The sequence below is a fragment of the Pongo abelii genome, chromosome 4 (assembly GCF_028885655.2).
Source record: "Pongo abelii isolate AG06213 chromosome 4, NHGRI_mPonAbe1-v2.0_pri, whole genome shotgun sequence".
NCBI lineage: Eukaryota > Metazoa > Chordata > Mammalia > Primates > Hominidae > Pongo > Pongo abelii.
In genome coordinates this window covers 62671349-62687558 of record NC_071989.2, presented here as the reverse complement: position 1 = coordinate 62687558, position 16210 = coordinate 62671349, and the positions used below count along the sequence as shown (strand labels likewise).

General features: G+C 34.5%; 1 protein-coding gene across 3 annotated transcripts in view; it reads right to left on the bottom strand.

Moving 5' to 3' along the window:
• The window catches only part of NDUFS4 (NADH:ubiquinone oxidoreductase subunit S4), a 122203-nt gene that overhangs the window by 64277 nt on the left and 41716 nt on the right, over nt 1–16210 (bottom strand). For all 3 annotated transcript variants that reach the window (XM_054555049.2, XM_024246653.3, NM_001131938.1), the window contains exon 2: nt 13892–13970. In XM_054555049.2, coding sequence (XP_054411024.1) covers nt 13892–13970 — 79 coding nt within the window. The remainder of the gene's footprint in view (nt 1–13891; nt 13971–16210) is intronic.

Here is a 16210-nt window from a genome sequence, read left to right as displayed (position 1 = left end):
ACACACGTAGCCAGAAAGGGAGAGAGAGATGACCTACAGCTACATAGACAGAGAGAGTGTCAAAAGACAGAGGGGAAAAGCCATACAAACTGCGAAGAGAGATTTCAAGAAGCAGAGAGAAAGAGGGGGGAAAGGAGAGGCAGAACAAGAGGAAGTGGAGTCAAAGTTAAGATGAAGACAGACAACTATCACCATCAACCCATGCCACTGGCAAAAGCAAGGTGCAGAACTCAAATATATTTGAAGCTATCAGCACTAAACTGGTGGACAGCACCTCAGCCAATTTATTCTTATTTTCCTTTACCACTATGACAAACCTTTAACATTTTTTCCCTTGGTGGAGAAAGGGGCAGGGCAGAGAAAGAAGGGCTATGGAGAATTAGAGAGATGAGTTTATTATTCCTGGTCCCAGTATTGTCTTTCTCAAAAAGCAATTTCAAATTCAGAAGATTCTTTAATAGAAAAAAAATCACCAAATTGTTATATCGTATATAAAACCTATGCAAAGACAAAAATTAGGTTCCTTCATATTAAAATGGCAGCAAACTAACCATTTCCTTTGAGCTTCTTTAAAGTTGCCCTTAACCATAATAGATTAGTAATTTTCTAGCTTTTACAAGTAAATCGGATCAAACCACTTTTCTACTTAGAATTATATAAAGCCTTCTCATTATAATTCAAATAATATTCAGATTTCTTACTATGGGCCTAAAGAGCCTTCTTACCTGATCCAGCTCCTGCCCACACCTCTGATCTCATTTTATATCATTCTCCTCCTTTCTTATTACGTCATATCTTTCCGTCTGTTATTTGACTACTACCAGCTACACTTTTGGTCATTAGCTTTTCCCTTTACTCAAAATGCTCTTACCTTAGATACTCACATAGCTGCTTCTTTCTCATCAATTCAGATCTTAATTCACATAGCACACCATCTCAAAGTGGGTTTTGCTGACTGCCCTACTTAAATGACCCCTATTTCACCCAAACCCCAGCTATTCTCTGTCTCATCACCTAGCTTTATTTTTTCCATAATATTCATAATCTATGAAAAATACCGTAATTATTTATGAATAAAGCTGGTATATGCTTAAGCATGAGAATATAAGCTCTAAGGACACGGTTGTTGTGCTTTGTTCATAGCTACATCCCCAGGGCCTAAAATATGCTAAAAAAAAAAATGAATGAATGAAGGAAAGGATAATAATATTTTACATTATAAATAAGAGACAAGTAAAAAATCTCTTGAATGATCTTCACAACTACAGATTGTCTTAGATGAAAACTACTAGACCTAGAGGACTTTTAATCTCAGAACAACTTAGGCACAGGCTATAGCAGCCATATTTGAATGTTTAAGATATTATAATGCATACTAAATCAGAAATCTTGTTTTAATTCTTTGGATGTCAAATCTTAAACTACTCAATTAGGTTTAAAAATTATCTTTAATGGATACATCTTAATTTACACAATATATACTCTGTAGTCACTGGAATAGATGTACATCAATACACTAATCAGATCCTCAGTTCTTTAAGTTAGCATTCTCTGCCCAACATTTTGGTATATTTCTGTATCCTATATGTTGTTTAGAGAAAGCCAAGTTTATTTTTCATGTCTATTTTATTGGAAGCATTAACATTTTAAAAACCCTCATCAACTAACGTGCAACATGCTGAAAGCCTTTAGAAGTAAAGTATTAAACATGAAACAGCAACTGAAACAAAAGCCTATTCACACATTTCTAGAAAAGTATGCCTTATAAAGAAGCAGTTTTGTGGAGACATAGTATACTGCATACAGTAAAGCTTCCATATCACTGCCCTATTTTTCAAACTTCCCCATCTTGTAAAACGTGAGTATCTCACATGCTTGCAGGTGGTATTTTGAAGAGTAGAATAGAAGCAGACACTAGGTCATATAAAATTAGAAAACCTGAACACAGAAATAGAATCAAAGTTTGCTAGTCTCAAATTTTAAAGTCTACATTCTCCTTTCTTTTGCTCTAATTCTATTCTGAGATACATGATATAAAAAGAAAATACAATTGTCACCAAAAGATGCTACTTCTATTTCTTTACCTCCTCTCACCCTACCTTCATTGAGAACTTACTACAAAATGGTAGATATAAGGCTTTAATAAGTTTAAGTATTTGGATTAATTCTTGAGTTATAAACTTATCTGGCAAGCTGGCTAATTCAAGAGCTATAACTTTAAAAACAAAGTACTATTTACTACCAAAAAGACCAAAACAAAACAAAATAAAAACCCAAAATCAAATTCAAATACAGTGAAAATAAAGCATCAGGTATCTATCTGCATACACTACCATAAATTTGATAGTTTCTTACTATATTCAGTTAAATGAAAAAAATTAGATAAGCAATTTTCAAGAACATAATATACAGTTTATGTACTTCAAATTCATTAATGAGTAATAGACTAATAATGTATTTTCAGATATAAATGAGTACTCTCTAGAATATGACAAAAAACCTAAACTTAAAATCCAAACAAATGAAATATTATCAATTCTATTTTCTTGAGAGCCAAAGTTTCCTACATAATAACATGCAAGAATTTTAAATTCTTGAAAGCAAGTGTCAAGTACTATACACAATTTCCATACACAGCAGGTAGTAAAGCAAGAAAAGAACTGACACAGTTACTCTCCTTAAAAGAGACATACAATGGAGAACTGTTATACAGCACTAACATACTACAGGTCTATGCATTAAAGATGTTGTGGCTATTAACAGTTTAAACCTTTACTGTATTTTGCTAATTGGTACATAGAACTTTAAACCTTTTGAAAGATAAAACATTTCAGTCAGTTCAATTTTCCAGTATTGTTCAAGTATTCCAAGTAGGAACAAAGAGGAAAATAAATCTGCTTTAATTGCTGAAGAATCACAGATAATAGAGATGGCTGAATACTGTAGGGAAAAGATCTTTTGTTCCTTAAACAATTTAAATATAGAACGATCATTCTCTATTTAAGTTTTAATGGTTCCTGTCTGTATATAAAAACTGTAATACTTAACATTCATTTTCTTTGTGATATTTAGTAAATCTAAGTTTTATATAGCTTGATACTACATAAAAATAACATTTCAATAAGCATATATTTTAAACAATGAAGTTCTGCAGAATTTTATTTATCTAAAGAATTTAGAAATAATTACATTTGAAAATAACTGACTTGTTTTAATGATCATCATAGTTAAATATAACAGGTTTTAAAACTATATCAAGGACAGTAGAAAAAATTCATTTTAAACGATTAACTATTTTGATAAACTTTCAACTATTTAAGAGCATGTTTTATTTATAAACATAAAAAACTTTTAATATTAGTTCATGTTTATAGATACGTCATGAGATAAAAATATGAAATACAATGTAATAATCTTCCAAATATGTAAAGCAATCACTTTTTATATGATTATTTACTGATTAACTTACACAAAAAGTACAAAAAGAAGAGCTTTCCTTCTAGCTTCAAGAAGTCTTAACATTTTTCATTACTTGAGTCTGGTATTTTTCAAAATCAATCTCTCCTACACACACACATGACAGTACTAAAAAAGGAACAATTAAGGAATGACCATTTCACTATGAAATCTACACTTCCAAAATCACTAGTCATTACTTCTTCCTTAGAATTTTAAGCAACAGTATTGCTGCAATCTTAAAGGCTATTCATCCTTTTTTTTTTTTTTTTTCAATAGCTTGTGGGTAGTGTAAAAACTGACACAGGGAAATACATTGTAAAAAAAAAACAAAAAACTATAGTTGCTTTTAAAACAAAATTTATTGCAATAAACATTTATATTTAGTCATGATTCTTCTCTTTTTTTATTAGAAGTTTCATCTAAGAATAAAAATAAGCATTTTGTAGGATGAAACACTTGAAGAAACATTATACATATTTAGTGAAAGTCTTAAAGAAAAAAACCCCACACGCTAAACTGCCACCATGGTAGGTTCTCAAAGGCTGCTATTCTTTGATGTAAAATGAAATACTACTTAGTGAATAAAACATAAAAAACTCCTGTCTACCCTTCAAAGAGACATATCCTTTGACCCAGTGCTCCAGACTAAAGCCTTGAAATTTTTGCACAAGAATGCTGCGTGAGTAAAGTCCAGACAAAACAGACACTTGAGATGCTAGAAAGCTGTATAACCCCAATCGCAGACACTACTCCTTCCAATAATCTAGCAGAGATAGCACTGCCATACACCAAAAGAAAGTAATCTTACCAAAAGAAAACTGACCCTTAGAGGGGGAAAAAAAAAGTAAACAGTCAAAGCAAAAGTAAGCCTTTAACTTAAGGTTATCTTTTTGTGTAGGTCACCTCTTAATGATCAATTTTTAATTCAAGTTTGCAGACTTATATAAGTTTTCATCTATAAACTTTTAGTAAGTCAAGAAGAAAAAACAACAGAAAACCAACAAATACTTGTACAGCAAACATAGTTGTTTTATTTTCGAAGACTTGCAAAAACCATTCAATTTTACAAACTTCTTAGAATAAGTTCAAATAATAAAATTTTTTTAACAATTACAAATTGACAAAAAAATTGTATTAAATAACTTGCTGCTGCTTACAGACATTCTAAAACAGCAATATTAAAACCTCATCGGCTGAGTATGCTACCAGTACCGTGTGCTAATTAATCAAACAGCGATTTATTTATTGCAAGCCTCAGCAAGTACCAAAGCTTACGTGCTGTTTAATTGCTATTTGGAAGAAATTTTCAAGTAGCAAAATACAACCAATTGGCAACATTCAGAATACTGACAACATTTGTTTTACATGCACACCTGATTTTTAAATAAAGATATTATTAGAGTGCTAAAAATGTCGAAACTATTAGGATTTTACATTAATAGCGTTGTGCTATAATTTCTCAAAAAAGTTTTGAAATAATAGATGCCCTTCCTCACTCCACACACTCCCAAAAGATTTAAGTTTTACAGATTGCTAAATAAAAAAGTTTCCTTTTTCACATACATTTAAATTGAGGATGCATATCTAACTAACTATACTACCTCTGTAAAAGTTAAAACAGGTGGTGCTTAATAGTTTTTAAACAAAATAACTTAGCATACAAATGAAAACAATGTAAAGTGTCAATACGACACTGAAGCATAGTGCCCGGCATATGTAAGTATTTATTGAATAAATAAAGAATGAAGGAAAGATATCAGCCAACATAATTTATATAAAAACAATATATTTAATGTCTAAACTATTAAAGCTTATTTTGTGTCATTTTTTACTAATAAATTGAAACTATTATATTTTCTGAGGGTATTTTTCTATTTTCTTAGTAATATTTTAACTGTACTAAATAGTTATAGGAATCAGTGTGTAAAAAATGGGCTAAAAAAATGATTAGAAAGCAAACTGAAGGTACACCTATGTAGGACTAATTTATATTTTGGTTGTTTTTTAGGGGAGTACCTACTCAAAATCTTTAAAGAGCATTGCAAATTTAACTTCTCTCTTTTGTATAGCTGAAGTGAATATAAAAAAGACAACATGTTCATTGGACTTGGGTATTCATCAAATGTCCTGAAACGAGACTGAGGTAGAGGGAGGCATAAAGAAAAAAAAAAGTTACCCTCATAATAAAGCACAAAGGCAAAGACATTCTTCACCTAACCTCATGGCACAGCTCCTCCTGCAACAAAAACCAACAGCCAAGCAAACAACCATTTATAAGATCTCCTTAGTATCTGTAGGAAGTATCATATATTAGGAAATAATGGTACAGTCCACAAAAAGTTTTTTTTTAAGCATTGTGCTTCTAAACATAAGCTTACAGGATTATTTTCAGATGCTGTCATCTACTCTTTTGATATTTACATTCTTGTTAGTTTCAAGGGTAAAAAGATTAGTTAGCAGTTTATACACAACAAACTAAAATTGACTGACTAGAAACATAGAATGTACTCTGATACCATATTCTTTATTAACAATAATCCAGGATTTGCCACAATTTTATTATCTGAAGATTTGTACTCAACAATGTTAACATTGTATATAGTTCCAAAATGAAAGAATAGATTCTTGCACTAGAAAATGCTAAGCAGACTTTTCCTTTCTACATTTTATGCCTAAAAAAAAATAGGATACATGTTGTTATGTAATTGATGCCCAGAAAAAAAAAAAAACACAAGTTTTTCTTTGTACTTATATTAGCACTGACATCCACAAGGTACTATGAAAATTCTTGTAACTTATTATATACTGTATAGAAAATTCTAAAATGTCTAACAGTAAAAAAATAAAATAAGCTTTACTGGGTAAGATGTCCTATGAGTGACTCTGTGAATATGTTAAAAATAATGATCATATACTAAAGATGGATGAAAAGAAACACGACTTGATAACAGCACACAAAAGAAACAATCTGAGGTTTTAGCTCTCCATGAAATCCACATAAGAAGTATGACAACCTAAATTTAAAGTTGCCTTACTGGAACTGCTATGATTAAAAGGAATAAAGGCAATAATCCCCACCACAACCTGCACCACATCTGTAGTATGAAAAATTCTGGCAAAAGCATTTTAAAAGAGATTCAAACTGGATGGCAATCAAGATGATTAATTAACTGGAACTCATATGAAATAAATCAAAGCCCTGGCGATGTTTAACCCAGAAAAGGGAAGACTTAAGAGAATGATTCGCAAGCTTTTTGATGTTGAGATTCCTTTATACTGTTAAAAACTACTGGGACTCCAAGGTTTTGTTTATAAAAGATACAGGCATACCTCATTTTATGAACTTTGCTTTATTGTGCTTCACAGATTAAGGGTGCTTCGTTTTTTTTGTGTGTTTTTTTTTTTTTTTTTCCAAATTTAAGGATTCTGGCAACCCTCTGTTGAGAAGTCTACTAGTATATGCTCATTTCAAGTCTTTGTCACTTTCTGACAATTCTCCCAATATTTCAAACTTTTGCATTATATGTGTTACGGTGCTCTGTGATCAGTGATCTTTGATATTACTATTGTAATTGTTTTGGGGTGCCACAAACTGCATCCATATTAGATAGCAAACTAAATTAATAAAGGTTGTGTGTGTCCTCCACTGACAAACCATTTCCTCGTACCTCACCCTTTCCTTGGGCCTCTCTATTCACTGAGACAACAATATTGAAATTAGGCCAGTTAATAACCCAACAATAAGAGTTCAAGTGAAAGGAAGAGTCTCATGTCTCTCACTTTAAGTAAAAATTTAGAAATGATTAAGCTAGGTGAAGAAGGCATGTCAAAAACCTAAACAGACCAAAAGCCAGGCCTCTTGCACCAAACAGCCAAGTTGTGAATGCAAAGGAAAAGTTATTGAGGAAAATTAAAAATGCTATTCCAGTGAACACATGAATGATAAGAAGGCTAAACAGACAGCCTTATTGCTAAATGGAGAAAGTTTCAGTGGATAGAAGATCAAACCAGCTACAACATTCCCTTAATTCAAAGTCTAATCTAGAGCAAGGCCCTAAGTCTCTTCAATTCTATGAAGACTGAGAGGGAAGGAAAGCAGAGGTTGGCTCATGAGGTTTAAGGAAGGAAGGCATCTATATAATATAAAAGTGCAAGGTGAAGGAGCAAGTGCTGACAGAGAAGCCACAGCAAGTGATCCAGAAGATCTAAATAAGATAACTGATAAAGGTGGCTATACTAAACAATAGATTTTCAATGTACAGCCTTGTATCAGAAGAAGATGCCAGCTAGGACTTTCATAGGTAGAGAGAAGTCAATGCCTGGCTTCAAAGCTTCAAAGGACAGGCTGACTCTTAGAGGCTAATGCAATTCCGGTGCTCACTGACCATTCTGAAAACCCTAGAGCCCTTAAGAATTAAGCTAAATCTCTTCTGCCTCTGCTCTATAAATGAATAACAAAGCCTGGATGGCAACACAGCTGTTTACAGCATGGTTTACTAAATATTTTATGCCCCAGTGTCGATATCTACTGCTCAGAAAAAAAGATTATTTTCAAAATATTACTGCTCACTGACCATGCACCTGGTCACCCCAGATGGAGATGTACAAGGGTGTCATTTTCATGCCTGCTAACACAACATCCATTCTGCAGCCCGTGGACCAAGGAGTAATTTTGACTTTTGAGTCTTATTATTTAGGAAACACATTCCATAAGGCTATAGCTGCCATAGAGAGTGATTCCTCTGATGGATCTGAACAAAGTAAAGGAGTCCCCATTCAAGATGCCACTAAGAACATTTGTGACTCATAGGAGATGAAAATAGCAACATTAGCACACGTTTGAAAGAAACTGAGTCCAAAACCTTAAACTGGGAGAACCTTAGTCCCCTCTCTTTCCTCTTCCTCCTCCACTTCCCACTTATTGTCACCTTGTAATATTCAGAGAGCACCTGGATTATGGATCTGAATAGAGAAATGCTTATAGATAATCATTAGCCCATATGCCAGTAACTTATACTTAAACATGGGATGGAGTTGTAAAGTGCTTTTATAATACAATACAATTGTTAAAGGCAAGAGTTGAATCTTTGTTTTATTTTGACATGGCATGTCCTGAAATAAATATTGATTCAATATGGGAAAACAAAAACAAAAAAGAAAGAAGTTGAATCCAACCCTCATGAATGACTTTGAAGGGTCTAAGACTTTAGCGGAGGAAGTCACTGCAGATGTGGTGGGTGGAGCCTAAAGAAGTGATTAAGTTGCTACAATCTCATGATTAAACTGGAACAAATGAGAAGTTGCTTCTCACGCATGAGCTAAGTCGTTTCTTGAGATAGAATCTACTCCTGATAAAGACTGTGAACGTTGTTGAAATGACAACAAAGGATTTAGATTATTCCATAAACTTAGTTGATAAAACAGCAGTGGGGTTTAAGAGGCTTGATTCCAATTGCAAAAGAAGTTCCACTGTGAGTAAAATGATATCAAACAGTGTCACATGCTACAGAGAAATTTTTCATGAAAGGAAGGGTCAGTCAGTGTGTCAGAGTTCACTGTTGTCCTATTTTAGGAAACTACCACAGCCACCCCAACCTTCAGCAACCACCACCCTGATCAGAGTCAGCAGCCATCAACATGGAGGCAAGACCTTCCACCAGTCAAACGATTATGATTCCCTAAAGGCTCAGCTGATCGTTAGCATTTTTGAGCAATAAAGTGTTTTAAAATTAAGGTATGTACATTATTTTTTAGACATAATGCTAATGCACACTTAGCAGACCTCAGTGTGGTAGAAACATAACTTTTATATGCACTGGGAAGTCAAAACAAAATTTCATGACTCACTTTATTGTGGTATTTGCTTAACTGTGGTGGTCTGGAACCAAACCAGCAATATCTTCCAAGTATGCCTGTATATCCATAAATATCTATCACGTAATAAATTAAAATGAAGAAAAAAATATAAATTTAATTTAAAATAAGCCAGTTATGTAATAATATAAAGATTTTAATTTAAAAAACTCTATTTTTGAAAACTGAAAAGTGAGAAGAGTGGCACTCATTTGCATTTTGGCACTCGTTTGAAAATCTAATATCTAGCTTAATGGAGGACATCTGAATTCTAACATCTGTTCTTGCATTCAAACTGTTTTGGTGGATTGTTTTTATTGCAATATATGAAGAAAACTCATTATCATACAGATATGTAGTTAGAAAAAGGAGCAAAATTTTCATAGCCTTAGTATTTTCATACTTGATTACTTAAAATCCATTGTTCTATTTTGTACTTTAAAGGAAACTTTTACCCATGCATGATTTTATATCATGCACTGGTCATATGAAAATATGAAATATATCATGCACTGGTCATATGAAAATACTAGTTCACAGAGGTATATAGATATTCCAAACGTTAATATATTACATTACACAGTATCAAAAATCACATCCGTTAGTGTCATTACCAATCTCACTAGAACAGTCTTTTCTTCTTTTTTATATAATTTCAATTTTTAATTTTAGATTCAAGAGGTACATGTGCATGTTTGTTACCTGGGTATATTTTGTGATGCTGAGATTTGTGGCAGATAAATCCCATCAACCAAGTACTGAGCAAAGTACACAATGTTAGAATTTTTATAGAACTTAATTCTGCCATGGATGTGATTGAGCTTGACATCTTTCTAGTATTTAAAGACCGTTCTGGGAAGGAGAGATGGGCGCAAGGGTTGAAAAACTATCACTGCGCTTGAAGTGTATCATGGGCAACACTTCCTTGAAGTGACAGGTTCATTTTCAAGAAAATGTCTGCCATGTACCAAAGATAATAACCAATTGATTTCAGCTGGAAAACCATAGTGACATTCTGGCCTGATCTACAGTCAGGCCTCCATATCTGTGCATTCTGTATCATGGATTAAACCAACTGCAGGTAAAAAATATTCGAAAGAAGAAAAAGTATGGCTGTATTTGTACTGAACACATATACCTCCTTTTTTCTTGTCATTATTCTCTAAACAGTACAGTATAACAGTTACACTGTATTAGGTATTGTAAGTAATCTAGACATGATTTAAAGTACACAGGAGAATATGCATAGGTTATATGCAAATACTATGCCATTTGATATAAGACTTGATACAGTTTGCATATTTGTCCCTGCCCAACTCTCATGTTGAAATGTAATCCTCAATGTTGAAAGTGAGGACGGATGGGAGGTGATTAGGTTATGGAGGCAGCTCTCTCATGCAGAGCTTAGTGCTGTCTTAGTGATAGTCAGTTCTTATGGGATCTGGTTATTTAAAAGTGTATGGTGGCGGGCACGGTGACTCATGCCTGTAATCCCAGCACTTCGGGAGGCCAAGGCAGGTGGATTACCTGAGGTCAGGAGTTTGAGCTCAGCCTGGCCAACAGGGTGAAACTGTCTCTAATAAAAGTACAAAAATTAGCTGGGCATGGTGGCGGGCACCTGTAATCCTAGCTACTCGGGAGGCTGAGGCACAAGAATCACTTGAACTGGGAGGCGGAGGTGGCAGTGAGCCGAAATCACGCCGCTGCACTCTACCCTGGGCGACAGAAAGTGTATGGCACCACCCTGTCCCTTGCACTTGCTTTTGTCATGTGATGTGCCTGCTCCCACTTCACCTTCCACCATAAGTAAAAGCTCCCCTAAGGCCTCCTCAGAAGCCAAGCAATGTTGGTGCCATGCTTGTACAGCCTGCAGGACCATGAGCCAATTAAACTTCTTTTCTTTATAAATTACCCAGTCTCAGGTTTTGTTTTGTTTTGTTTTGTTTTTTTTGAGACAGAGTCTCGCTCTGTCGCCTAGGCTGGAGTGCAGTGGCACCATCTCTGCTCACTGTAAGCTCCACCTCCCAGGTGCACGCCATTCTCCTGCCTCAGCCTCCTGAGTAGCTGGGACTACAGGCACCCACTACCATGCCCAGCTAATTTTTTTTTTTTTTTTTTTTTTTTGAGACGGAGTCTCACTCTATCGCCCAGGCCAGAGTGCAGTGGCGCAATCTCGGCTCACTGCAAGCTCTGCCTCCCGGGTTCACGCCATTCTCCTGCCTCAGCCTCCCCAGCAGCTGGGACTACAGGCACACGCCGCCACGCCCAGCAAATTTTTTGTATTTTTAGTAGAGATGAAGTTTCACCATGTTAGCCAGGATTGTCTCAATCTCCTGACCTTGTGATCCGCCCACCTCAGTCTCCCAAAGTGCTGGGATTACAGGCATGAGCCACCGCGTCCGGCCTCAGGTATTTCTTTATAACAATATGAGAACAGTCTAACACAGGTCTTAAGCATCCACAGATTTTGGTACTTGAGGGGAGTCCTAGAACCAATCCCCTTACAGGTACTGAGGGACAACTATTACTTCAAGAAAGATATAACAAAGCTGGGGAAAATCTATGTAGGGCAAGAAAATTCAGCAGTATGCAACTGATTTTATGACATATAATTAAAAATACCAAACCAATCCAGTCTGTCTACCTCTCTGGTATGCTTCATAGCACTCTGTTTAGGGCAATGTATTACTGGCTGACTCACTCATTCTTCAAACTAGAAAGAAGAGAACTTAGAAGAGTTATTAGTGAACTCTAAAATTTGAAAACTTTATAGAAAAGGCAACCTCCTGAGAGTTAAAAAAGATGCTCATAGGAAAAATTAAAATAATAGTGCTCTCATTAATGAACACACGGGATGTGAAAATCATCCTCACCTCATACACACATAACTGCCTCATTTCTTTTGTTTTTGAGACTGAGTTTCACTCTTGTTGCCCAGGCTGGAGTGCAATGGCGCGATCTCGGCTCACTGCAACCTCCGCCTCCCAGATTCAAGCGATTCTCCTGCCTCAGCCTCCTGAGTAGCTGAGATTACAGGCACCCGCCACCACACCCAGCTAATTTTTTGTATTTTTAGTAGAGACAGGGTATCACCATGTTGGTCAGGCTGGTCATGAACTCCTGACCTCGTGATCCACCCGCCTCAGCCTCCCAAAGTGCTGGGATTACAGGCATGAGCCACCACACTCCGCCCCTCATTTCCTTTATACTTGACTAAGCAAGTGGTGTTTCAGTAACATTTGAAGAATAGGTAGATGGTGACCGGATGAAGACCTCGGGGTTAGTTAAAATGCATCCAGGTAGAGTGAACAGGAACTCCAAATTTCTTGAAGCAGGAAAAAGAGGAGCAAGTTCCAGGCTTGGTGTGGCTAGACCACAGAATGTAAAACACAGTGGTACAAGATAAACCTACAGAGAAAGGCAGGAGATAAATCATGCAAGACGTCAAAGACCATGTTAGGATTTTAATGTTTACTCTAAGGGCAATGGGAAGCACCAAAGGACAAAAAGAGGGTGACAATACCAGCATTTCAAAGACGATTTTGGCCATCCTAAGGAAAATTAATCAGATTAGGATTAAAGAGTCTAGGGAGATCAGGTCAGAGACTACTGTAGAAATCTAGGTGAAAGATGATGTAACCTAGATCAGGATGATGACAACGTCAGTAGGTAAACCTAAGAGATAATTTTAAAATAAAACCAGTCGGCACAAGATGTGAATTTTCCAAACTGTCTCTATTTACTTATACATTTATTTGTCTGTATCTTTAATGGTGCAAATAGAAATGTAAGTGTGACCTATTACTTAGATTAGATTTAACAGGCTCAAAGTTGAGTGATAAAATACTGTACAATAATAAAGGGGGTAGTTAAGAAACACTGATAATGGTAAACCAGACATAAAATGAAAAGCACACATATACAATTACTCATTTCTATCAGAAGTTTTGGAAACATTACAAAATGTATGCTATTGAAGCATAAATATCAAGTTGCATGTAAAGTAACAGACCACACTCTAAAAAATTTTATAAGTGATGGCTGCCAAAATTCTGTTTGTTACTGATTCACAAAAGATTATTACTCATTTGTTGCTAGTCTTGCTTGTTGTAATCTCTCATACATATGAAGAAATAAAATGTGTATGTATGCATATACACATTTCTACATATAGTGATAATAAATGTTGCATGCTTCCAAGAAAACCTAATATACTTAGTTTCAGATAGTACTAGCAAGTATCTCACAACTTAAATAGGAGTGTAACTGAGAAAATAAAAAGCAAAACATTCATTACAAAAAGTAATGAATGTTCTAACTGCTAGTTATAAACACCACAAAAATGAAAGCCTTTCATAATTTTAATTTATTAATATTTGCATATGGTTTTGTATTTGTTTATAATGCTTAATATAAATTATCTTTTGATGACAAATATTTCTTCTTAAAATTTAGGTATAATCTAGAAATTCAAATTCAAATCACTTTCCTTAAAACTTGGAACACCATACTGAGTATCTATAGTACAAAAATAACCCTGAAGGCAGAACCATAGCAGTGTGTAGTAGAAAATCCTTACCAATTTTTCATCAACAGTTATGAGTTGTGTGTCTTGAGTCTGGTCCTGTGCCAATCTCCATGTGGAAGTCCTCAACAACCTGCAGTGCAAGACTTTAAGTTAAAAAAGGATCCAGGCAATGAGAGGAGAGACAGACAAATCTTACATAAACAAGCTACTTTAACAATATCTGTCTTATTAAAAAAAAAAAAAAGGAAAGGAAAGAAAGAGAAGAGGGCACAAAAGTCCTTTTTCTCTGCAATTAGTTCTGTCTGCTGAGTTTTTGGCAGACTCACTTGACAGTTCACAACAGGCTGCACTTTACGTCAGTCTTCAGGCTCTCTGTCACAGAAAGGCCACCAGTGACAAGTACTGTACTGCTGTCTATGAGTGTACAGTGGCTGATTTGTCACGACCAGCCAGAAACATGCAAAGCTATACCAATTGTTCTGGAACACTGATTCTTAAATGGATGGCATCAAAAACGAAAAGAAAAAAATCCCAATCATAATAAAAAGTTTCTTCACTCTAATTTCACACCAAAAGTATTTTACATAGGAATGATTAGTATGACTAATGTTATTAGTTTAGTCCTGTAGCCCATTCACAAAATGGGAGAAATAAAATTAGTTAAAATGAAAATATTAAGTTAGACGTAAAATAGGCAGAGAATCTAGCCCCTTTATATTAGCATTTTCCTACTCTCACTCCAATTACTTAACGTTAACGGACGTTTCATGTACACATTGTTGTATACTACTGAATGTCATAACTATCCCTGACTGTGCTGTGACATTTTAGCATCTTAAGAGTTTTCCAAACTATTAGGCTATCTGACATAGATTTCTCTTGCAAAAGTAAGTATATACAACTGTGGCTCAAATTTCCACCCCAAATATATGGCATTTGGTCCTTTCTTTTTTTTAATACAATATATTCACTACCATAGTTTTAATGCAACATAATAACCAATAATTGACAAAAATAACTGATAGAAACAGTTGAACTTTTTGTGCTAAAAGTTCAATTTTGATAATGTGTACACAGCCGTATAGAAAACCTTAATTATAATTTAAAGATAACAAAATACAAGAGGCTTTACTGCTTTATGAATATACTTTAAAATATCTGTCAATTATTTCCCAAATTTAAGGTATTATGTAATTCTTTATCACTGTAAATGCCCCACTCAGAAATATACCTACACAAAATGTACTAACATGGAGATAACTTTAGATGATTTACACAAAGTTAAAATATATGTCCTGGTTGTTATATTAAAGAAGTATAATTAAGCACCTCTTAATATCTATTTTATTTTGGAAATCATTAAGGTCAATAATATGGCAATAAAAAATTTTAAATACTTTTAAACAAATCCACATATTACAATAAAAACATTGGGTAATGATAAGAGAACTCATGAGAATCTGAAATATCAGAAAATGTCATCACATTTTCTAAATACAGTAAGTAGTTCCCCCTTATCCTTGTAGGATACATTTTAAGACGCCCAGTGGATGCCTAAAACTGTTAATAGAACTGAACCCTACATACACTGTTTTTTCTAATACATACACACCTATGATAAAGTTTGATTTACAAATTAGGCAGTAAGAAATTAACAATAACTAATAATAAAACAGATCAATTAAGTAAAATAAAGGTTACTTGAACACAAGCACTGCAATACTGAGACGGTCAATCTTATCACCAAGATGGCTACTAAGTTCTGACTAACACAGGCAGGTATCCTATACAACCTGGATACACTAGACAAAGGGATGATTCACATCCTGGGTGAGACAGAGCTGGATGGCATGAGATTTCATCACACTACTCAGAATGGAGCAAATATTAAATTCATAAATTGTTTGTTTTGGGAATTTTCCACTGCATATTTTTGGACCACAGTTGACCGTGGGTAACTAAAACCGTGAAAAGCTACACTATATTTTCTCAAATGAAGAGACTTGTTAGATGAAAACAGTGCAAATTATTAGGTAGATTAAAATTCTGTACCCATTTTGTGCAATTTTTTACTACAAAGGGGATTTAACTTAAAACGATTATGTCCTAATTGTTTAAGAAAATCTTAGTATATATTAGTTGTAATCCAAAGTGAAGTTCTTAATTTATAAAACCATATATAATATACTTTAAGGATAGGTTTATTTTAATAATTTTAGGTTAACCTCCAACTAATTGTAATAATAAACTTATATAACATCTTTTGTAAACGTGTGGCCGGGCGCAGTGGCTCACGCCTATAATCCCAGCACTTTGGGAGGCCGAGGCGGGAGGATCACAAGGTCAGGAGATGGATACCATCCTGGCTAA